Source organism: Condylura cristata, unplaced genomic scaffold (genome assembly GCF_000260355.1).
Source record: "Condylura cristata isolate star-nosed mole 26May11 unplaced genomic scaffold, ConCri1.0 scaffold00005, whole genome shotgun sequence".
Lineage (NCBI taxonomy): Eukaryota > Metazoa > Chordata > Mammalia > Eulipotyphla > Talpidae > Condylura > Condylura cristata.
The window spans coordinates 24,678,898-24,704,190 of NW_004567106.1; the positions used below are offsets into that span (position 1 = coordinate 24,678,898).

Here is a 25,293-nt window from a genome sequence, read left to right on the forward strand (position 1 = left end):
GAATATTACTCAGCAACCAAAAAAGAAAAGAAACATGTCTTTTGCAGCCACATGGATGGAGCTGGAAAAGATTCATGCTTAGTGAGATAAGCCAGAAAGAAAAATAAAATACCAGATGGTTTTACTCATAGCAGGAGTATAATGGACCAGGCGAGAAAATAATAAGAATAATGAACAGCTATATACCAGAGACATTTTATGGGGGTGGGGGTGGGGAATGGGATCTAAAACAGTGAGGGGAGGGAAGTGCACTGGACTATGGTGATGGCACATGGGTGACTTGGTGATGGGAAACACACGGGGATTACAATTGAGATTAAAAAAATGAACAAATGATGTAATAAACTATTATATTATTTTTTTAAATAAATAAAAAGATAACAAGCACCTGCCCCATTTCACAAGTAAGTGTCCATTTTCTATCTGAAGTTTCCATCTCATTTATTAGAGTATTTTTCTTTATGGTCTGAAATTCAAGCATCTTTCTAGAGTATTAACCCTTCTACTAGAATAAAAGTGATTGATTTGAGCGGTATTTACAGGGAACTTGTATTGTCTCTTCAAACTAGATCTTACTATTAATGTGACTTTCCTACACCCAAACTACAGGAGAATAAGTTTATTTTAGTCATGAAGGAAGCAAAGGGCTCTTTAATATTGCCTATATATACCCTGAAAATCATTTTCCTTCAAACTGGTTCAATAACAAGCCAAACACTAAACAAAGTGTTCTGTTAGGGCAATCCTATATATGACCCTACAAAAGAAAAGCTTTTAAAGAGTTCCTATAAAATTCACTTACTCTCAAAGAGTATTTCAAGCTCATTCAGCTTGAATTTGCCAACGACCTTAAATGCAGTAACTCTGCTCTGAGGCAGCAAAGGAGTTAAATCTCAGCACTATGAAGCTATCAGCAGCCACTATGGTCTGAGTTCAATCCCAGACCAGGAAGCTGACCCATATGGCACAGCAGAACTCTCCTGCCCCACCAGCTGCTCCCTTCTGCAGTACATTTCAATAGATTCATCTGCTGTTCTCCCCGTCTCTGGTGAATCTTCTCACCCCCTGCACCTCTGGCCTACACTCCAGTTCTTTTATGCATAAATAAGTAAAAGTAAATCTTTAAAAAGAGAACTCTGCTGAGTTGGAAATACAGGAAATAACTTTTTATATTGTAATTTCTGAGGTATAGCTTTGGTTAATGGTTATTTGTTTTTTCAATATCAAGAACCAAAGACCAATCCATTGTATGTTAGATCCTGGAAACAATTTGAGAATACTTTCTTTACAAAGAAACCACCTATATTGTTTAGCCCAAGAGACAGCTTCAGCTTCCTTAATCACTGCAGGTAATGCATGTGGCAGAAACTGATCTTATATAGTGAAAACCTCTGCAAGCATTTCTTTCCAAAATATGTATTCATCTTCCCAGCTCAACTAATCAGGAAAAACCTGATATTCAGGCCTTCAGATAAAACCAACATAGAGGCCCTCCCTGGTGGCGCAGCGGGTTAAAGCCCAGCACTGAGAATCTAAAGCCACTTCCGCATGAGTTCGATTCCCACCTGCCCCGGAGGTGACCACATGGCGTGGCAGACCTCTCCTGACCCGCCCGCTGCTCCCCTCAGCAGTGTACTTCGTCCATCTGCCTGTTCTGCTCCCCACTCTGTCTCTGGTGAAGCCTCTCGCCGCCCCTGAGCCTCTGGCCTGTACCCCAGTTCTGTATGCACAAATAAATAAATCTTTAAAAAAAAAAACCAACATACATTCAGGATTATCTGGCAAATTGTGACTTTGAAGTATACACTCCCCATAAACATTTGTTATATCAAATATTTAAATCTTCACCTAGAAAATACAGTTGTTCCAGTCATGGACAAAGTCAGGCTCCTATAAGTACATAGACAACCATCTTTGAGCTCAGTCTTTCCACCCCCCATTACCCCACAATGATCCTACTTTCAATACCTACCTAACTCTAAAGGAGAGATTAAATTGCCCTTTACATATTTACATAATGAGTAAGTTTCTATCCCTCAGCAAGTAATCTTTTTAAAGTTTTGTGAGTTCTTATTGGGTACTTATTTAAAGAGTAGTGATAAAGTAAGATTAGGAAAAACTCTTCAAGGAGTCTTGCCTTAAGTCTCAATTTTTTTTAATTCAGAAAGACGTTTCTTCAATCTGGGAAATGGAGCCCACACATACCTTTAGTAAAGACACACACAAAGTATTTTTAAAGGTGTTTGAAGTCAAGTGCTCTGCTGGAGTTCTATCACTCTCTATATCCACAGTTTCACCCAAGAAGGTGGTCCCTCCTCAAATCCATGTCATACAGTTGTCTCCCTGGGGCATTTGAGGATCCAAATCTGATAGCTGATCAGGACCAACAGGGTCCTTCCAGCATTAAACACACCAAAAATCCACTCTCAAATACCTAAGGCAAGTTGTCTCTATTACCCTTCTACTTTCCACACATTTGGGGGATAACAAACCTACCTAATTCTCTAGTAGAATGTAGCTTCTTAAAGTTAGTTTCCCACATCTTTATCTTCAAAAGACCTAATTACTAAAACAGTTTGTTTTATCACCCCACCCCCCAAACTAAATCATTACAAAACACAAAGTTGAAATTCCCTTGTATAATTCAGCAGTATATGGCAATATAAAGACAGTATCAAGACATTACAGTAGTAAAAAGAAAATCAATGATCCAGTTGCAGTTGTTATAAAATGTACACAGCGCTATTACAGCAGGAAGTGTTTCTACTATGGTACCAGATTCTGTCAGTTCTTTGGTGACCTAAGATTAAAGCAAGAGCACTGGCATGTGGGCAGAATAATTTTCATTTCTATATTAGAACTGTGGCTCAAAAATTATCCCACATAAATCAGGGGTAACAGCATACTCAGACCCAAAAAATAACCTATCAAATCATAACAAATAAGACACACTATTTTCAGATAAATGGAAAAACCTGTATTGAAAACTCATAGATACCAATGAAGTTGCCACTATCATCCATGTTGGAAATAAGGAAAAGGAGGCTCAGCCTTAAAAACCTGTTCAGAAATCATATAACTATATTAAACAACTAGAAAATAGTGGAGCTGGGATCTATCTCTAGATTTGATCTCAAAGGTCACCTGCAAAATACACTAAGGCTTTCTAGATATCTGATGCTGCTTCAAAGAACTATTTACACAATTCACAAGAATTTACTGCAAGTATATGCTTGTATTTTTTTGTTGTTGTTATGTTTTCAAGTCATATTCTTAACAGTTACCTTCTCTTTTAACATGCCAGTGGCTTAGCTGACAGTTATCATCTGTACTGTGCAATGTCCCATAGTCTGGGCTTAGCTAGTTATTATTTCATGGCACCATTTAAGTTGTATCTCTATTTTCTGTTATTTCTTGTAAATTCAAAGTTGGACTGAGATGAATCCTGTCAAACCTCTAATTTTTTTAGACAAATATATTTCATCTGTATTACTATGAATTCCTATTACATCAAATAAGTAAACACATAATGTCTGGTCATTCCAGTTTCAGTGACTCTATACAGTGGATTCAAAGTCTAATCTCTCCACTATAAAGGGAGCCCAGACATGTAACTGTAACATTATTGTTGTCCAAGATAAGCATCTGGAATGGAATTGGCAGCGTAGTATGTAAATAAAATGTTATCCTAAGTGACTCCTCTAAAAGGAAATAAATGGTGTTTATTCAAATCTTCTAGGAAAGAAATCACTCCAACACTATCTATTGCAGACAAGCTCTCAATAAATTTAAATACTGATTAACAAAACTTAAACAATCATTAAAAATTTTAAAGGATCAAAGTTCAAGAATATCAAAGTCTAGTTCCAATTATTTTATAACTCAGTATGTGTTCTTACTTAGTTCTCTGAATCCTATATGCCTACACTTACCCAACCAGAAATGGAGATGTAAGTGAACTGACCTTGCCACAAGGACATGAGAAGGATAAAATAAAATGCAAACATTAATAAAAGGTAAGGTAGGTATTTGTTCTCATCAATTAGACTTAATTTCACTCAGAACATATTATATATTGGTAATAAATTAAAAGCCAGGGAAACCACCAAAAATACAATAAACTAAATGCTTCAGAAGCAACTACAGCCTGATTTGAAAAGATACTATGAATGAATTAAAAAGAATATGTCACTTGCCTATAGCTGCTATGCCAGCACTCTAATAATTTACTTAAAATTGGCTGCTACCATTTATTGGCTGTGTGTGAAAGCTATATCACACACAGCTATAATTCCCTGAAGAAGTTATATTTAACAATGTCTGTGTTAATAAGAGGGTCAAACCAATAATCTTGACCCCACAGTACTTGACTTAGAGATGCATCTCCCAAGGTATTGAATTCACTAAACAAATGTCAGTCTAAAACAGAAAAATAAATCAAGTTTACTCTGACAACTCATTGGCTTCATCTATAAAATTAGATGATCTATAAATTGTATAATTTGGAAAATAGCCAGCATAGAATTAAACTCTGAAGACTGAAGATTAAACTCAGTAATCTTGTTCTGAAAACTAAATGCTATGTAAAGTGTTTTTTTTTTGTAAAATATTTTTAACATAAGTGAGTTTTACCAACTGGAACACAGAAGAATCATACCACAGACCAATGTCCCTCAACTCACCATCCAAACTTTTAACCACACTTCACTTTGCATTTTGATGAAATTTCTGGTTTAGTGACTCATCAAATTTCATTTCAGAAGACTAATCTGAAACCCACAAAGCTAGCTTATTCTGTATTTTAATACTTAAAATACACAGTATATAAATACACAAAAGCTGAGCAGTTTTTCTGTACACCATCTCCTAGGTAGGTTTTAGGAAGTTTCTTTTTCATCCTCTGGAAGAATCAACATTTTCTTTTAATGTCAATTAGTGATACCTAAAATTCACACCATGATATGATTATAACATTTTTAATATTACTGACAGTTGTGTTAAACAATTTGTTTGTATACAATTACTACTCTTATCACTATCTGAGCAGAATACAGTAACATTTTAAAATAAAAGTATAATTTTAAAAATTTTTGCAAAGAGATGTTCATATTTAAATACAATTGACAAACTCAGCAGAAAGATAGCAGATAAACAAGATTCTGGCTGAGATGGAACTGAATAAGGTAGGTACCCAAAAACCTACTGCAACTTTTTTAAAGCAGATAAAAGAGCAGATTCTTAAAAGATTCAATGTGTCCTTCCAAAGACAAGTCCACAGGAAGACAGAGACCACAAGGAAAAAGCATTCCTGTTCCAGTATATCCAAGAAGGAAGATAGGGGAGGGAGAAAAACCCATAGAAAAGCTAAAACAGTAGGCTTGGATACTGACATCTTAATTTTAAATACAGAAATTCTTACCTCCCACTGTAAGTGAGGCGGGATATTTCGTATCTGAAGTTTCCGAATCCTGCAGAAGAATTGAAAGATTTAAAAAGCAAAAACAAACTACATTAATAGCTAAAATCTGAGGCTTAGTTAAAAATCAGAGGCCACTTAAAATATTAGTTTTATATTCACTGCAAACCAATGTATTACAGAAAATGCAGTCCAAGAAGGAAAAATTAGATAAAAATCAATCTCAAAATAAAAATATTGAAACCTTCTAGAGATGCATCACTGAACTGTTATGGTTTATCTTCACAATCACTAAAATTGGCAGGTATAATATTTGAAAAACACTTCAGCTGATGATTCCATTTAAAGTTCAAAACCTTTGTTGTGAAGATAGGCATCCCAAAATACAACACTGTATTCCTTAATCTGAAATCACAGCCAAGAGATCCATGGGTAGAATTCAGGGTACTAGGATGGGGTATTTTCACTACCCACGTAACAGAAATTTAGCACTTCCTTCAGTTATGGATATTGACATTAAACCACAGTAGAATTAGAGTACTTGTAATTCTGACATCAATATAAATCAGATATTTTCATATCCCATTAAGTTGTTGCAAATCTTTAAGTATGAACTATACTCATTACTGTGAAAGTTTAGGGGTATTGTTAGAACTTGTTACTTAAGTTTTTTTTTTGTTTTTTTTGTTTTTTTTTAAGATTTATTTATTTATTTACACAGAACTGGGGTACAGGCCAGAGATGCGGAGGGTGAGAGGATTCACCAGGGACAGAGTGGGGAGCAGAACAGGCAGATCAACGAAGAACACTGCTGAGGGGAGCAGCGGGCGGGTCAGGAGAGGTCTGCCGCGCCATGTGGTCACGTCCGGGGCAGGCAGGAATCGAACTCATGAGGAAGTGGCTTTAGCTTCTTAGTGCAGTGCTTTAACCCGCTGCGCCACCAGGGAGGGCCTTGTTACTTAAGTTTTAAGAAGCAGATTGTTACAAGCTTTAATGATTTTTTTAAATCATCGTAAAGTAACTTCTTTATAATTTTACTTTTTGCATTTAGAAGCATCCTAGTAAGGACCTTGGTTTCAGATTGCCTAAAGAATCCACTGTACAGAAAACATTAAAAAATGCCAGTTCTTCAAATGCCCACATACTAAATACATAATATACATTATATCCATTACATATTACCTCTTATTACTCCATAGATACTATATATTTATGCATTGCTATATCTGTTATAGATAATATATACAATTCTGCAAGTGTATATTACATATACAGAATGATATACACTATGTTGTGTGTGTGTGTGTGTGTGTTCCACCCCTTCCTCCACACTGTCAAGAGAAAAGAGGGAGGAACTGAAGGAAGAGAGACTTCTGCCCACCTGTGACTATGCAGGTATCTCTTTCTCCTTTTCCTAATAAATGTACTTTGAAAAGGTGAAAAAGAGAGAGGAAGGAGATAAAGAAAGGACATTAACTATGAGATTGTACTATAGATGCCACATAATGACCCCCTTAGAAGGAAATTTATAGTCAACTACCAGCAATTGGACTTGAGATCTCAAATGAGATAATTAACTTCTGAACTTTAGAACTATAATAAATTTCTCTTTTAATAAGTCAAATTCTCCACTTATTTTGAAGCACCACAGCAAGCCACCAGCTTAGTTAGGACTAGACTGACAGCCTGATCCTCTGTTTCTTCCTTTCTCCTCAAAACATGAGAACAAACATGCCACAGATATCGCCTATCCCTGAGGGAACTCTCAAGAACTAGTTAGTAGCCAATCTCAGGTACATCCTGTTTGTAATCACTAAATGGAGCAGGAAGGAAGTAACATTTTACATTATTTTTATGAGACAGTAAAACAAAGCACAATTATGAGGAGCAATATACAAAAGAGATGGCAAAAAGGTCAATTTAAGAAAACAATTTTAAATACCACCTAGTCGCTGAATTTATACATGAAATGCTATAGTCTGGGGCTGGTTTTAAAATAACTCATGTGCTAGCAATTGTAGAAGCTTTATATTTTATATAAAAACCTTAAAATAAAATGATTTCTACTACATACATTTCAAAACTGCTATGTTTTGCTTTTACTGGCATCAGTTATCCTAACTGTGTAAATGTTTGCCTTCAGTAACCAAGGAGCTAAGATTTACTACCAACATTCAAGTACTTATCTCTTACTCAAACAACACAGTGTTAAGAAATTAAGTATTCACCTATATTAGACTTATTTTTCTGGGTATAAGTATTACTGAAACATTTTCAAAAAAACCCTACACACTTAAGTGTACATACAGAGTTCAGGTCAACTAGTAGGTGATTACTCATATTACAAAAACAATTATCAACTTCACAGGACTCCCAAGAAATTCCTTAAATAGAATACCATCTTTTGTACATTCAAAGTAATCCATTAACCATCTTTTCCCAAGGCAGTCTTCAAAAATGTACACTTAAATGCCATTTACTTATTGGAAGTTACTGCCAAATAATTATTTCCCTTAAATGGCTACCCAGTTTCCATTATCTGATTCTCTCAAGTTTCATTTTCAACAAACATCAAACACTTTTTCATACAGTTAGGGCTTCTGACATCTGGAATTGTTCTTTCCCACTTAGCCAGGAAATAAGCTTACACTCTGCAGCTTCACCCTTGGCTGCTAACCCCAAACTCCACTCAAACATACCAGAGCCTAAAGTCTCCGTTGCAAAGACTGATTCCAACCACCCAATACACCCAGCAGACTTTTGACCTGAAAGGTACTTAACAAAATCCACCATCAGCTGTACTTACCAAGCTGACAGTGCACAACTGAAACACAATCACCTGCTCCTCTAGACACCCATCTGAGCTTTCAGAATCGGGTCATCTTTAGATTTTATTGTAAATAATACTTGAGAGTCAAGAAAACAGAGACTGAAATTTGCTTCTACCATTGATTACCAAATAATTAAAGTTCAATTTAACTAAAAGCAAAGTAAATTGGTATTTCATCTCATGAAACAAACCTAACTGGTAATGGGATATGTGGCTCATGGTAACAGGGACTCAGGTTTCTCAGTCACTGCAGTTTCCTGAGCCTGGAACTCGGCACTGAGAAACTCTCAGCTGATAATAATTAAATTTGTTATAATATGCAGAAAGGTAAGAAAACCATAGGCATCACAAACTACTAACATTTCCAATAATTTTCTTACAAATTATAAAGAGACAGGCCTTATTTCCATAGTGTAGTGGTTATCACGTTCGCCTCACACAAATTATAAAGACATGACCCTCCCAGGTCGCTCAAAAGGTTAATGGGCAGCACTACAGAGCTACCTGCTGCTGCTTCAGCAGGATTTAGATTCCTGCCCCAGAGGTGATCCACATGGCGTGGCTGACAGAGCTCTCGTCTCTTCCACTGCTCCCCTCAGCAGTGTACTTCGTCTATCTGCCCATTCTGTTCCCCACTCTGTCTCTGGTGAATCCTCTCACTACCCTTGCACCTCTGGCTTGTACCCCAGTTCTGTATGCATAAGTAAGTAAATCTTTAAAGAAAAAAAAAAGAGAGTGAACCCTGGAGCCCCTGGCATCACCCCCACAGAGTTTTCAGTAGTGCACAGGGCAGACAATCCAGCAGGGACGGCAACTTGGGCTCCCGTGAATTCATAAGCTCTTTCCTCTGGGCTTCCGCTGGCGTCTCTTGTGGTCTCTTCTTCTCGCAGCCCAGCTATCTCTGAGTAACCCGCCCTTATATCCCTGACCTCTAGACTCAGGTGTGCACGCTTGCACAGGCATACACACCTATGCTCAGGTGTCTATAGTCAGGCACTGTGCCTTACACCCTTTTACAGTAACAAGATATAGGCTGCAAGTGATAGAACAGAGGTCAATGGTGTAAAAGCCTAACCAGTTCACTTACCCTACAACTGCCACAATTAAGCTTGAGAAAACTCCCCCCAAAATTATTTGATCACCTGTTTAAAAAAAAAAAAAAAAAAAAAAAAAACTATAAGTTGACCAAATAACTTTAAGGGTTTTTTCTGAGAGGGGAAAATGAAGTAAAGTTCAAGTTCTCAGGCTAACAGTTTTTTTTTTTTTTCTTTAAAGATTTATTGATGTATACATATAAGAACTGGAGTACCGGCCAGAGGTATGGGGTTGAGAGGATTCACCAGAGACCGGGGGTGGGGGTGGGGGAGCCTTAATAGGTAGAGAAATACACTGCTGGGAGGAGCAGCAGGTGAGACAGGGGAGGTCTGCTGCATTGCACCATGTGGGCCAGGCTCCCTGGCCAGGCATTGAATTCTTGTTACAGTGGCTGCAGATAGCTCCATAGTCCTGATGTTTTAACCTGTTGCACCACCAGGGAGGGCACGATAACTAATTATTACTTTTTTTTTAACTTTTTTTAATGTCTATTGGGCTTGAGTATTAGTAATCACAAATATTCAGTGGCAAAATTATTAAAAGCAGGTTTAATTACAAGATAGCCAATAGAGAAGCACAAATAGACTTTAAAGCACCTTTATAAGATCTTTAGTATGTATAAACAGTGGAATTGATTTAAATTTTAAAAATTTTCAAACTGACTGCTTTAAAAACTACTTAAATCAACCTCCATGTGATATCATTTTCATTATTAAATAAGATCATCTAATCGTGATTATCTATATTCACACCTGTGCCAACAAATCCCACTTACATGGCCTGTCATGCTGAAGTACTTAAGTCAGCAGGCTTATAAGAACCTTTTATGTATAAACCTAACTACTATTGCTCAAAAAAGTCATTAACAAAAATTCCTTGATATCAGATATGCACTATTTATTCCCAACTACTTAATAATTATCTTTTTTAACAGTTGGTTTGTTCACATCAAGAGCCCAGTAAGTTACACACATGTTTCCAGGTGCTATTTCTTAGGTCTATTTGATATATGATTTTCCCTTCACTGTTTTCTTGCCATTTATTTGGCAGGTCAGTTAACAAATCCTGTACTGTTACACATTCTGGATTTTGCTCACTCATCCTTTTTGTGTCATTGTAATACTTGTTTGAGTTGAGTAACTGAATGGTAAGTTTACTATAAAATAATGTATATTTTTACATAAAGAAGAATAAAATATCTAACAAACCCACCTCACCAAAGCAGAACAAGCCAGCTGAAGCTATGCTCTGCACCTCCCCAGAACATAATAACCATCACCCCCAAACTATAATTTTCTGGACCTGCCATACAACCCAATAATTCTCCTCCTAGGTATCTATCTGAAGAATACAAAAACACTAATTCTAAAGGAAATCTCTACTCCCATGTTTATTGTAGTAGTACTGTAAGCACTACTTACAACACACAAACTATGGAGACAACCTAAATACAACCCCCCAAAAAGATGAGTGGATCAAGAAGATGTAGTATATATGCACATTGGAATATTATTCAGCAATCAAAAGATACAATCGTGTCATCTGCAGCAACATGGATGTAGCCAGATTACTCTCAGTGAAGTAAGTCAGAAGAAAAGTACAAGATAGTGTCACTTATATAGGAAATACAGAAAAACAAAACAAAGTCTCAGATACATATAAGCTTAAAAACTAATCCTTGAAAGGGGACTACAGAATTGAGGCAACCAGAGGGGGAGGATTAGAAGTGAGGAGTGGGCCCTCCCTGGTGGTGTAATGGGTTAAAGCCAGCACTGCAGCACTATGAGCTGGCCACAGCCACTTACTTCAGTTAGAATTCGAGCCCTGATCCCCACCGCCAACCCACATGGCAGCTCCACATGGCATATGAGACCTTCCCTGTCTCACCCACTGCTCCCCTCAGCAATGTACTTCCTCCATTTGCCTGTTCTGGTCCCTGCTATGTCTCTGGCGAAGCCTCTCACCACCACCCTGCCCCGCACCTCTAGCCTGTACCAGTTCTGCATGCATAAATAAATAAAACTTAAAAAACAAAAAGTAGGGCATGAACACAATGGCTACAGTGGTGATGATGGGTGTTTTGTGCTCTGTTAACTATAACCAAAGGAGAGAATCCCCTTCTAAAACACAAACAATGCAAATCAGCTTTACCTCAATAAAGTACTCCTCAAAAACGTGTCATCCCAGCCCTCTCTGGTGGCACAGACGCAGCAGGTTAAAGCATAGCACTAAAAAGCTAAAGCCACTTCCGCATGAGTTCGATCCCGGCCCCGGAGGTGACCACATGGCGTGGCAGACCTCTCCTGACCCGCCCGTTCCTCCCCTCAGCAGTGTACTTCGATGATCTGCCTGTTCTGCCCCCCACTCCAACTAAAGTGAATCCTCTCACTGCCCCAGCACCCCAGTTCTCATTACGTATAAGTAAATAAATCTTTTTAAAAATAGTAATTTTCCCTCTTCAAATACTTGGATATACAAAGCACAGTAAGTACAGCGGAGGCAGGATAAACACATGATTCTAAGATGATTTTGTGCCCCTGTCATAACCCTAATCTCTGAATCTCTGCTTTCACCTACAGCTATCGTAGACAATCCCCTGGACATTATCTCCTTCCACCTGTAGCATCTCTTCTTTTTCAACTCAGAGCTTTCTCTGAAGATTAGAAAGACCCAGGAGAAGCCCAAAGACAGAAGAGAAATCCTTAGAACGCCCCAATTTACAGGCAATGTGTTATTTCTAAAATAAATTAGCTTCATGCAAATTCTAATGTCAATCTCTGCTGTCAAAAGAGTCCAAAGCATTGTTCAAGATTTTCAGAGTCAGACAATGCCCTGGCATTGTCCAGAGATGACAAAGTGTCTTTTCCCCCAGTATCATTATAAATTCATGGATTGGTATTTTGTGTATCAACCCACTAGTTTTTTTGATGCTTATAGTGCCAATTTTGGGCCCATCAGTGGACTCCTCATCACCTTGGTTCCTCTATCTTTTAACATGACTCCAGTAATCTTTGAGAGTTCTTTTACCTTCTATTATGACATAATAACCCAAGTTCAATTGTACATTTCCTGTCCTTGGGAATAGTCTCATCTATGTGGAATATTAGTTTCTTTTAATCAGAAATAGTACATGGAGATTCTAACTGTTCACAAAGGATGTTCAATGTAAGTTAGTTGGTCAACGATCCTAAACCAAAGTAGAACATAGTATGCATTTTGTTTGAGAGAGAAAATATGTGTCCATGTTGATTATTTCCAATTCAAATTTTAGATTACTATTTTGTCAAGTATGACAATTGATTTAAATAGAAAAATAAGAGTGCTTTATAACTGTAATCTGAAATTCATGTGTTGAAATCCTAACCCACAATGAGATGGTATTAGGAGGTGTGGGGCCTGAGGGGTGGTTAGGCTCAATGAGATTACAAGAGTTTAAGTGTCTATTATGGAACTGTGGTTTTTTGTTTGTTTGTTTGTTTTTAAGATTTATTTATGCATATGAGAACTGGGGTACAGGCCAGAGGTGCAAAGATTCACCAAAGGTATAGTAGATGCAGAACAGACAGACTGACTGAAATACACTGCTGAGTGTACTTCATTGATCAGCCTGTTCTGCTCCCCACTCTGTCTCTGGTGAATCCTCTCACCGCCCCTGCTCCTCTGGTCTGTACCTCACCGCTGTATGCATAAACAAATAAATCTTTAAAAAAGAAAATACATTGCAGAGGGGAGCAGTGAGCAGGATAGGAGAGGTCTGCTGCACCATACGGGTCAGCAACCCTGACCAGGAATCAAACTTGTGCTACAGTGATTACGGATACCTTCACAGTGCTGGGTTTTAACCCCTTGCACCACCAGGGATGGCCTGAAACTGTGATCTTTAGAAGAAAGACCAGAGCCATCTTCACTGAAGAAAGGCCCTAACAGCCCACAGTAAATAGGCAGCTGCCAAAAGTCAGGGAGAGGGTCGTTACTGTTTTGTTCCGATTTCTGTGTCCTGCCACAAGGAAGAAAGTCAGGAGACAGAAAGGCTGAAAAAGCAGTTTATTGCTCCCAGGCAGCAGCTGAGACAGATCTCTGAAGGGTGGGGTCCCCAGCTATTGGGAGTACTGTAGGGCAAAGGGTTGCTTATATAGGCTTTAGGTTCAGGTTTTTTAAAGCTGATCTAGCACTGTGCACCTGGATGTAAGGCCCGATTCCGGGCAAGAGGTCATTGTGGTATTGCCCATCTGGTCACACTCAACACTTACCAAGAAAAGAAAGAACCTGCTAGCACCTAGATCTTGCGCTTCCCAGCCTCCTGAACTGTGAGAAATAAATGTCTGTTCTTTAAATTGCCCAGATTATGGTTATTTTGTGACAGTAGCCAGAATTGCAAAGCCAAGGTCTATTATTTCACTTCACCCTCACAAGTCATCATTTTACAGATCAGGACACGTAGAAGTTTAACTTGTCCAAGTACACACAGCTAACATGTGGCAGGGTCAGAATCCATCTTTGGGTGTTCTGGCTCCAGCATCTGTCCTCTTTACACTTTACTCAATCTTACTGATTTCACTTATCCAATCAGTACCATAACCATGTCAAGTAACTTCAGAAAAATTACAGGTAGCATTTGAAATCCACAAGGTAAAATATAAATTTTCTTTTTACCCCACAATTTTAAACAACAGTCACAATTTATATATCAAGGCTCACTGTTGACATTAAATACCAAGAGAGGATGGCAATGATACTGGAGACACAGTTCACTCAGCTGCCTCAGTAGATTATGAAAATCATATACACAGGCACCCGGGTATGTACCTGAGGCTTTGAGAAGCCATCATATCATAGTAAGTCCTAATGCAAAACACAGACATATAGCAGGCTAACAACCTTTTGTCCAAAGGCCTGAATGTACTTTTATCTAATTTTACAAAAGGTTGTCCCATCTGAATTGTGGATTACTGCCACAATTCAGGCAGGAATCATTGCTCTCCCACTTGAAAAAGAGGCTGAGGGTAGGATCACTATTTAAGCTGTTTCCACAGCTCAAGACAGGCAAAACAAACAAACAAACAAAAAACAAAAAACAAAAAAACAGATCTAACTGGTTACATGTTTACCCTTTACCTTGTTTTCTTATGCAAAGAACCAGGACACACAGTCCCCATTTGGACTGGTCATTTTCAAATTAAAAGTTAAGTCATGTGGACCCAAGCATTAAGGTGTAACCACTTCAATCTGCAACTTGAGGGTACTCCCTATAGGTTGCAGATTTTCACTCCAATGCAATTCTATGGCCGAAGAGCCACGTGTTCAATCTGGCCAAATTTAACACAGTTGTTACTGCAGTAATACAACATTCAATATTGTCACTATATCTACCCTTTCTCAGTTACACAGTACTAACTCTTTAATTATTAGTTTTCTCTCTTTCAAAAACATTAAGTTTAGCAAAAGAAATTACTTTTCTGAAGATCTTTAGAAGTAAATCAGGTTAAACTCAGTTTACCCTGAATCTTTGTAGGGGGTCTCCCTGGTGGCACAGGGTTTAAAGTTTCAGTGCTATCAAGCTCTTGGCAGTCACTGATGCATGAATTAGAACCCCAGCCAGGTAGCTGAGCAATATGGCTCAGCAGACCTCTCCTGTCCTGCTGTTAGTACTGTGTAACTCCTCCCCTCAAGCAGTGTATTTCAGTAGCTCCACCTGTACTGTTTCCTACTCTGTCTCTCTGTGAACCCTCTGCCCCTCTTGCCTATACCCCATTTCTTGTATGCATAAATAAAAAACAAATCCTATTTCTTTTTTAAGAGCCTCTTTGCAACAAGAGTCCATGGTGACAGTACATAGGTACTGTGGTGTGGGAGAACTATGAGGACTACACCTTAGGCGAGAAATCAAATATTGTACAAAAATGAACAATATAAGAAAATAAAATGAAACAAAATGATTAAAAAAAAATCTCTGTGCAAGAATGAATCCCACCTATTGGGCCACATGTACCAGGAGGGAAACCATGTTTTTTCTGCATCAATTAAAGAGGATGCCAGATCCTAGCGAACTGAATAGTGTATGGAAGAAAGGAAAAGTATATTATACCCTCAACTGTACAGGTAAAGAGGTCATTCCTGGCTAATCTAAGAACCATCAACATTAGAATCATGGGAAGTCTTACTTAAAATGATTCCAGGGTTCCAACACAGACCTCATAAATCAGAATCTCTAGTAGGGCAGGGAAATGTGGTTTCACACACACTTAAGTTTATGGCGGCCACTGAGGTCTATTTAACACAGCAAGTCCCACGAGGACAAAATCATTTCTAACTTAGCCACTGCTGTATACTCCAATGCTTAGCAGATAGTCTGGCTGCTAACAGGTATTATTTAACATTGTTTAAAACAGTAATAAAAGAACACAGTCTTTCTTGACATTATAATGTTAAGTGAGAATCTAAGGTGATTCTTCTATCACCCACACCTCAGCTCCCAGATCTCCATGGGAACATCAAGTTTTAATCCCCTTAATATAAACAGAGGAATATTTATCTTTTAAAGTTGCAAACCTTCTCTTCATCTATGCAGAACAGTCTGACAGCTCTAAATATGTAGAAGGAAACTTGACTGAAGCCAGTAGTATAGGCTGGGAGCAGAATTTAAAAAAGCTGAATGTTCTGAATGCTGCTCTTATTACGGTGTTTACACACTGCTAGCTACCTCTCGTCTAGGAAAATTGTCTCTTCAAAGAAGAATACAGTTAAAGTTCTCACATTTCTAAGATATGTACAAGGTTTAAGTCGAAAAAACACTGAAAAATCAGTCAAATCTATAGTGCAAATCCTTAGCTGCTGAATAACCAAAGACAGTAGTCATCATACTGAGATTTAATCTGAAAATGCATCTTTAAACAAAAATGTAAATACCAGTATTGTAACTAACTACAAAAATACATGCAGTTGCACACAGGGGAGAGTTACTCTTAAATGAAAGGCTCATTTGCCTGTATGACTCAAAACTGTAGCTCTTTCAAAAGTACAACATTAATACAATATAGCAAATTACACTTATCTTCCTTGAAAATTAGGGTGGTCTCTAGGGAATGAGTACTTGGATATAAAACCTCTAATATGTCTGAGTCACACTGAAAGTTAATCATTCCCATATTTTTCCACAGTTCAACTAATTTTACAAATACCATTACATTTTTTCCCCCAACAAATCTCAGCTTATTTTTAGCAAGTGCTTTTAAAGCTGTATATCTTAAAACCACTCTATTCAATGGAAAAGCCACTAATCACACAAGTCTACTGAGCACCTGCTATGTGGCTTGTCCAGTTCAAATGGAGTTGTTCTAAGGGTGAAATACACCAACGATTTTGAAGACTTAACACCAACAACAAAAAAATAGAACTTATACTGATCATCTGTTAAAAAGATTTCAGGATATGTTGTGATGTAGAAAATTAATTTATCCTGGTACTTGTTAATTCTTAATATGGCTACCAGGAAAGCTGAAATTACCCATATAGTTCATAGTTTTCTATTTGACAGATTATATTAAACAGTATACTTGATAAACAAAGTCAGTTGATCAAATTTTGTTTTAAGAACAATCCAGGAACAAAATTTCACTTGAAATATTTGTTTTCCATATAGAGGTGACCATCACTCAATGAACTGTGTCTGCAAAAAGATACTTTTAAGCTAACTGAAGTTTTTAAAAGTACTGTATTTTTTTTTTTTTTTTTATGAATGCAGAACTGAGGTACAGGCCAGAGTTGCATGGAGAGTAAGTCGGGACCAGAACAGGTGGGGAGCAGAAAAGACAAAGTACACTGCTGGGGTAGACAGGAGAGATCTGCCTTTCTACGTGGATCACCAACTCCCTGGCCAGGGATCAAAGTGGCTGTGGCTAGCCTTGTAGTGCTGTTTTTGTTTGTTTTGTTTTGTTTTAAATAAATAATATAATCATTTATTTTTACATCATTTTGTGCATTTTTCCATCTCAGTTGTAATCCCCGTGGGCTTTCCATCACCCATGTGCCATCACCATTGTCCAGTGCATTTCCCTCCCCCCACCATTTCCATTTTTGATCCCATAACCCACTCCACCCCCATAAATGTCTCTGGTATATAGTTGTTCATTATTATTATTTTTTCCCCTGGTCCTTTATACTTCTGCTATGAGTGAAACCATCCAGTATTTTTCCTTTTCTTTCTGGCTTATTTCACTAAGCATGATCTTTTTCCCGCTCCATCCATGCTGCTGCAAAAGGCATGTGTTTGTTGTTGTTTTTTTTTTTGGTTGCTGAGTAATATTCCATTGAGTTTATGTACCACATCTTTTTAATCCAGTCATTCACGTTTGGGCATTTGGGCTGTGTCCATGTCTTTTCAATTGTAAATAAAGCACAGTGCAGCGTTTTAACCCATTGCACCACAAGGGAGAGCCCTAAAAGTACTGTATTTTAAATATAAGGACTGCTCTATTTTAATGTTAATTTCATATCATTGCTAACTGAATTTGATCCTCATCCAAGGCAGATCTTTTTCTTTTTTTCTTAATGGGAAAAGTTGAAGTTGATCACTATCAAATTGTATCAACTTCTCATTAACTTTATAAACCACAATGATCATACCATTTAAGAGTCTAGGGCCCTCCCTGATGGCGCAGTGGGTTAAAGCACAGCACTAAGAAGCTAAAGGCACTTCAGCATGAGTTTGACCCCTGCCCCGGAGGTGACCCACATGGCCCAGTTGACCTCTCCTGACCGGTCCACTGCTCCCCTCTGCAGTGTACTTTGTTGATCTGCCTGTTCTGCTCCCCACTCTGCCTCTGGTGAATCCTCTCACTGACTCAGCACCTCTAACCTGTACCCCAGTTCTGTATACATAAATAAATCTTTAAAAAAAAAAAAAAAAAGAGTGGGCCCTCCCTGGTGGCGCAGCGGGTTAAAGCACTGCACTGAGAAGCTAAAGCCACCTCCGCATGAGTTCGATTCCCCCCTGCCCCGGAGGCGACCACATGGTGTGGCAGACCTCTCCTGACCCGCCCACTGCTCCCCTCAGCAGTGTACTTCCTCGATCTGCCTGTTCTGCTCCCCACTCTGTCTCTGGTGAATCCTCTCACCCTCCGCATCTCTGGCCTGTACCCCAGTTCTGTACGAATAAATAAATCTTTAAAAAAAAAAAAGAGTTTAAAGAATAAAGAATGCTTAGAAACCTTGTTTTCAGTAAGTAGATCATCACGCAGTTTATTTTTCATTCTTTTAAGTTTGTATAATGTGGGTTAAAAAGACACAACAGCAAAAAAAAAAAAAAAAGATGACACAAAGGGAGACATATTTGATCCAAACATCTCTGCCTGATATTCCTTGTAACCTGGCAGCTCAATTCTTATTTTGCTTTGATAACTATGTTGAACTTTGCTGATAACCCTTGTCCCAACATTAGCTATAATACAAATGCAATGTAACCATACCAGTTCTTAAGAGTTGCAAATCTTTCCTGCTTAATAGATTACTTTACCTTCTAATGAGGTTTAAGAGATCCTTAATAAAGGATGGGCTGTGTCCCTAAGGAAGCAACATGCTTCCTTATCAATTTTTTGCCAAACTTAAGCTCACATTAAGAAACTATTTGGGGCCCTCCCTGGTGGCACAGCGGGTTAAAGCACAGCACTAAGAATCTAAAGCCACTTCAGCATGAGTTTGATCCCCACCACAGTGATGACCCACATGGCGCAGCAGACCTCTCCTGGCCCACCTGCTGCTCCCCTCAGCCATGTACTTTGTCAGTTGGCCTGTTTTCCTCCCCACTCTGTCTCTGGTGAATCCTCTCACCATCCCTGCACCTCTGGCCTGTACCCCAGTTCTGTATGCATAAATAAATAAATCTTTTTTAAAAAAGGAAACTACCTGAATCTAAGTGCTATCCCTACAAATAAAATTTTGGCTAAAATGTTAAAAGTTTCCTGTTTCCTTTTCTTGAAGTCTATGGCATGTACGCCCATCATATCAAAAAAATAAAACCTGAAATGACCAAACCTTGAAACAGCATGTTCTCCAGGAAGAGGTACATATAAAGACACCACCAAAAATACTCTTAGCAAAATCCAGATCCTGGAAAGTGCTCCAGCACAAATACTAAGTTTCTTTAACAATTCAAAGAAAAAGGATGGAGAACCTAAACATTAAAAAAGAACAAACACCCACACACACAAAGGACACAAGAGGTACCAATCACAATGTATGAAACATACTGAAATCCTAATTAAAATAAACTTAAAAAATTGGACAACTGGGGAGTATATGATACAAATAAATCAGTACCAATGTTTCTCAAATGTAATAATCATGTGGTCTATGTTTTTAAAAACATTTTTGTTTTAGAGCTATATTACCAGATAATTTAGAGATAATATATTTAGAGATATTTATTATTTAGATAATATATTTAGATAATTTAGAGATAATATACTTGATATCTTGAATTTGCTTCAAAATAATCATGGGGAAGTGTGGTACTAGGGTTTACATCAAATAAGGCTAGTTACCAGCTGTTGATTCTTGAGACTGGAGGACTTATTTTATTGTCTGTAGTATCTTGGAATTTTCACTTCTTTTTTTGTACTCTAAAAATCTAGAACTTGCCATCTTCACAAATTGAAAGTACATTCCATCCAAATAAAACTCTGGACTAGCTAGTATTTCTTACCAAGAGGAAGTTTTAGAAAAATAAGTTTAGGGCCCTCTCTGGTATCGCAACATGTTAAAAGCACAGAACTATAAAGGTTGCTGCAGTCTCTACAGCATGAGTTCACCCCCCACCAGGGGAGTGACCCACATGGCATGGCAAACCTCTCCTGTCCTGCCTGCTGCTCCCCTCAGCAATATATTTCCGTCAATCTGCATCTTCTGTTCCCCATTGTCACTGGTGAATCCTCTCACCACCCATACAAATCTCTGGCCTCTACCCCAGTTCTTATATGCATAAATAAATCTTTAAAAGAAAAATAGAAGTTTAGACTTAGTGTATAATTAAGTTTGCATCTCATTAAAATAAAGAAGCCTTTGTTGGGGGAAAATGATGTCCTGAACAAACTCCACAAATAGGTTTTATGGACCCTACACCCACCCCAGACCAGAGAAATCCAAGACACCAACAACCACAAATTCCATAATGGCATTACCCCCAAAGGGAGGACTGCTGGGAACTGAGGGTGGAGTTAAGCAGCCAGGCTTCGTCTATAACTAGACATGTGACTCTCTGGGTTCCTTGATTTTTGCTGGCTTTCAGAATGCTATTAGGGTTCCAGCTCAGTGGAACTAGTAGAACGCATTCACCAACTTATCCTCTCTCCCTGAGTTAGTCATTTCTTCATTTCCCCTTTGATGTAAATTACCCTTTTTGTGTGAACCTACAGTTGAACCTCATTATAACTCCCTATAAGCACATATGAAGGCCCATGGTCTTCAACCATTTCAACTCATTTCACATGGGAATTGCCCTGTACATCTTGTAACTTCGTGCACATAAACTTCAATCACATTATCCTTCCCCATATTGTGGAAAAATAAAAAGAAAATCCTACGATTTTTGCAGTTAACCATAGTCTTCTCCTTCTTAGAAAAGTAGTGCATTAAATGCACTCTGTTGCACTAACTTTAGTGTAATATGACATATAGGACATTTTCAGAAACATTTTAATGAAATTTAGTCTTAAAAAGGAATCTTTTGTTCTAATAGGACAATACTACACAATTTTCACTTATGCCAATTCTTATACAAAAGATGCTGCAGATGAAAAATAACTTCCCTTAATTATCAAGACTGAAGTCAGCAGCACCCAGATTAGTCATTTTCAGATTATTTTTGCCACAAGTACAATTTTAAAATATTTTTAATTCAATATTTAGAATGAAAACAACAGATGCCACTTATCTGTGATTTCTAGTGGGTAAAACACTTCACCAGACACTTGAAATACATTTTCACTATATAGTATATATCCTTACACTAGCCAAACTAGGCAAGCATTAATACTCCCACCCCATTATACAGATTAAGGAAATATTCTCAAGAGATTATTTTGACCAAAGTGAAAAACCAAAAAAAGTCAAATTCAAGCTCATAACTCCAATTTCTATGTTCTTTTAGCCTTAATTTTAGGTGTCTACTAGTTGGTTTTCATGTTAGGGGAAAAACACATTATCTTCAGGGAAACTGTCCAACAAAAATCCCAACAACATAAATTCTAATCTCGTGGAAAACACACTAAAAATTACCCAATTTAAATCTACATTTTATAAAGGAGGCTCAAGAATGTCACATAAATACAAAGTAGGTCATTTCAGGGAAAACAAAATCCAGCCTCACCCAGAAACTAATGTCACATAAGACAAATAACTTGTACTAACAGTTAATACCCACAATATTTCATAAATTTCACTTCTACTGGGAAGTGATTTCAAGAGCTCCATATGCTTGTAATAATTGTTAGACAGAAGTGGTTTTTTCCCCCCACATAGTATTTCAATAACTATATTTCACACTAAATTACATTGTGAAAAATAACAAATTTTTAGTTATAATAATAATTAAATCTACTTCATTAAATTTAAAAGACCTAGATGTTAGAAAATTCAGTGACGTTACTTTCTATCATGTGTTTTAAAAAGTTGCATATGGTTCAAGTTCAACTTAAAAGGTGGTAAGTATGCGAACACCAAGTCTCCATTATGACAATCCAGGTGCAACCAGTAACAGGTGAAATAAGACTCACACATTTCGAAACCCATAGGGGATATAAGTCTCTTGGAAAAAGAAAGTTTTGTGATCGCCCTGGTGGCACAACAGGTTAAAGCAATGCATCATGAAGTTCTCAAAGCCACTGCAGAGGAGTTCAGTGCCCAGCCTGGGAGCTGACCCATATGGCTCAGCAGACCTCCTGACCCACCCACCGGCCCTCTCCTGACCCACCCGCTGCTCCCCTCAGCAGTATACTTTGTCAATCTGCCTGTTCTGCTCCCACTCTGTCTCTGGTGAATCCTCTCATCCACCACACCTCTAGCCTGTACCCCAGTTCTGTAAGCATAAAAAATAAATTTTTTTTTAAATATTAAAAGAAGAAAGTTCTTGGCCCTCCCTGGTGGCGCAGCGGGTTAACGCACAGCACAAAGAAGCTTAAGCCACTTCCACATGAGTTTGATCCCGCCCCAAAGGTGATCCACATGGCGCGGCAGACCTCTCCTGACCCGCCCGCTGCTCCCCTCAACAGTGTACTTTGTCGATCTGCCTGTTCTGCTCCCCACTCTGTCTCTGGTGAATCCTCTCACCCTCCGCATCTCTGGCCTGTACCCCAGCTTTGTACGAATAAATAAATCTTTATAAAAAAAAAAAAGAAGAAAGTTCTTACGGTCTTTAGATTGGATCTCAGTATCTTACAAAGTGGATGTAAGCCAAAAGGAGAGGAGGTGCTGAGCACCAAAGGTACAAAATTATTCACCTCTGCATAGTACTCACCCTCAAAAGGCACCAGAGTGCATCTACCTGCCCTCAGGCTTTCTCCTACTATAGACACCACGAGTTTAAAATAGCCCTTTTATTCCCTCTGCTCCCAGATGTTCTAACCCCTTTTGAAAGCTTTACCATTAGAAAAACCATCACAAACTAAAGCTGTCATTAACAATCTATATAGGGTATTAAACTTAAGTGGGCTGGGCTTTAGACTTTAGCACCTTGTAAAAATGTTGAAGTAAAAGCTCCTGAATTTTCAAAACACTTAAGAACGTGTTAAATGGCCAAACACTTTTAATTAATTGCCTAAAGACTTTGTAGAAGCGCAAAACTAAGTCGTGAGAACAGACTATCCACCAGGGGGCAGCACGCCAAGACTAGTGGCACCTCTAAGCACCAATATCTGCGCAAATATCGTCATTGTTATTTTTACACGGGTTAACAAAGGGCTGCAAAATTTTGATTTTTCTTCCCAAAGGTCCTAAACCCCACGTACATGTACATTAATCATTCTACTGACTACTAAGCATACTCTACTGCCAACTTTAATACATCTAAAATTTTAAAAGTACAGTATGTTATAATAATAAAAAGATTCTAAATCACTTTATTAAGGACTTATCTTTGGACAATAATTTAAATAGTTATTTACCCCTAAGTTCAGAGATTTTAGGTATTTTGGGGGCTTGGGAAATTTTTAAACAGATATAGTGGGTAACATAAATCAGCTGCAGGATTCTGTCTTCAGTCTAATAGAGAAAATAACCTAATTCAGAAAAGTGAACAGGAAAAATACTGTATATAATTAAGTTGGTCTATCTTTACAAGAGCTTGTAATTCATAGTAGTGACAGTATGGAGACTAAACAGAATTAGGACAACCAACCAGAACCAGATTTACTTTTAATGCATGTATCTTAAAATTCTGCAGATAAAATACAAACCTGAGAGTCCTAACCTCCCTTCTAGAAACTTTAAAAGACCTAATCAGATAGTCCAACTCAGTCCAACTATGCATTGAAAGTTATCACCAATGATGACATACACATGATTCTTCTAAATCTGCTTCATAATTAAAGTTACTATAAAATGTTCATTGTTCTCTTACAAACTTGTAAGTTAATATTTTTCAGGCTCCTTATTAGCACCTGAACATACTGGCAGGGCTCAAAAGATTCATTTAAACAAAATCAAACAGCAAGCAAGTCACAGAAATAAATGGCTAATAGGAGTACCTTTAAAACACAGTCTTTTAAAGCGAATTTATTACCAAGTTGCTATGTATTAATGCCATCTAGAAATTTTCTAATTTTTTTATTCAAAGTCAATAATCTAGAACTATATTTGCAAAAATCTTACTTCTTAGCATTATATTTTTCTCATTGCTGAGATAAGAAAATATACCTAGACATTGCTGAGACCAATCTCCAGATTTTAAAAAGCTTTAGTGTATTCATTTTAGATATTTTCATGGTATCAAAAATATTCACCTAAGTCCTTTAATAAATTTAGAGATTTAGGGTGGCAGCATATAAATCAAATTAAAAATTACATCAGAGCTAGTTAAAGAGAAAGCTTATTTGACCAAACTCTCTGAAAACAATATAAAGAAATTTCAACTTTTTGAACTATTGTCATAAAATTAAAAACCTGTCCTGGAAAAAAGTTATACTGATACACAAATCTAACAAATCCAAAACTAAAAGGAATAAAAAAGAATAAAAGGTGACATTTTAAATTAACTTAAAGTAGTATTGAATCACTTGCTATAATTCCATTATGAGATATTAGTTTAAGGGCTACTAGTTTAAGCACGTCTGTAAATTCAGAATCAGTCTGATGTGCACAGAATATTTTATTTTAGCCCACCTGGAGCTAAAACACAGCAGTATTTCAATTATTAGAAATCCATTAATGTACACTTGAACTTAAAGTATTGCTAACAGTTTAAAAAACTAAAAAAAAAATTCCTTTATTAGAAAAAAAAATTTTTAATTACAAGTAAAATATTTAAAAGCTGTTTAAAGAACTTTTCTAGGCACAAGAGTAAAGATGGAAAACACCACCAGAATTAAATTTAAAAAACTGACCATGTTCCAGTTAATACATGTACGCGCTATTTAAAAGGACTATGAGGTTTTCAGATGTTGGGGGAAGGAGGGCTTGCTCTTTTTTCACTTTTGGTTAAACATTAAATGACACATTTCAGGCTCTTCCTGGTGGCACAAGGGGTTAAAGCACAGCATTGCAAGCTGACCTGTTCAGCTCCCTACTCAGTCTTTGGTGAATCCTCTCACCCTTCCCCCCACCCCACCTCTGGCCAGTACCCCAGTTGGGTATGCATAAATAAATAAAATCTTTAAAAAAAAAGGATTTAAGGCCCTCTCAGGTGGTGCAGTGGGTTAAAGCACAGCACTAAGAAGACCTAAACTGGAGGTGACCACATGGCGTG

The 25,293-nt window shown here is 37.6% G+C and overlaps 1 protein-coding gene across 3 annotated transcripts in view; it reads right to left on the reverse strand.

Moving 5' to 3' along the window:
* IGF2BP3 (insulin-like growth factor 2 mRNA binding protein 3) overlaps positions 1–25,293 on the reverse strand; it is a 113,878-nt gene that overhangs the window by 65,192 nt on the left and 23,393 nt on the right. For all 3 annotated transcript variants that reach the window (XM_004676772.2, XM_004676773.2, XM_012720946.1), the window contains exon 3: positions 5,420–5,468. In XM_004676772.2, coding sequence (XP_004676829.1) covers positions 5,420–5,468 — 49 coding nt within the window. The remainder of the gene's footprint in view (positions 1–5,419; positions 5,469–25,293) is intronic.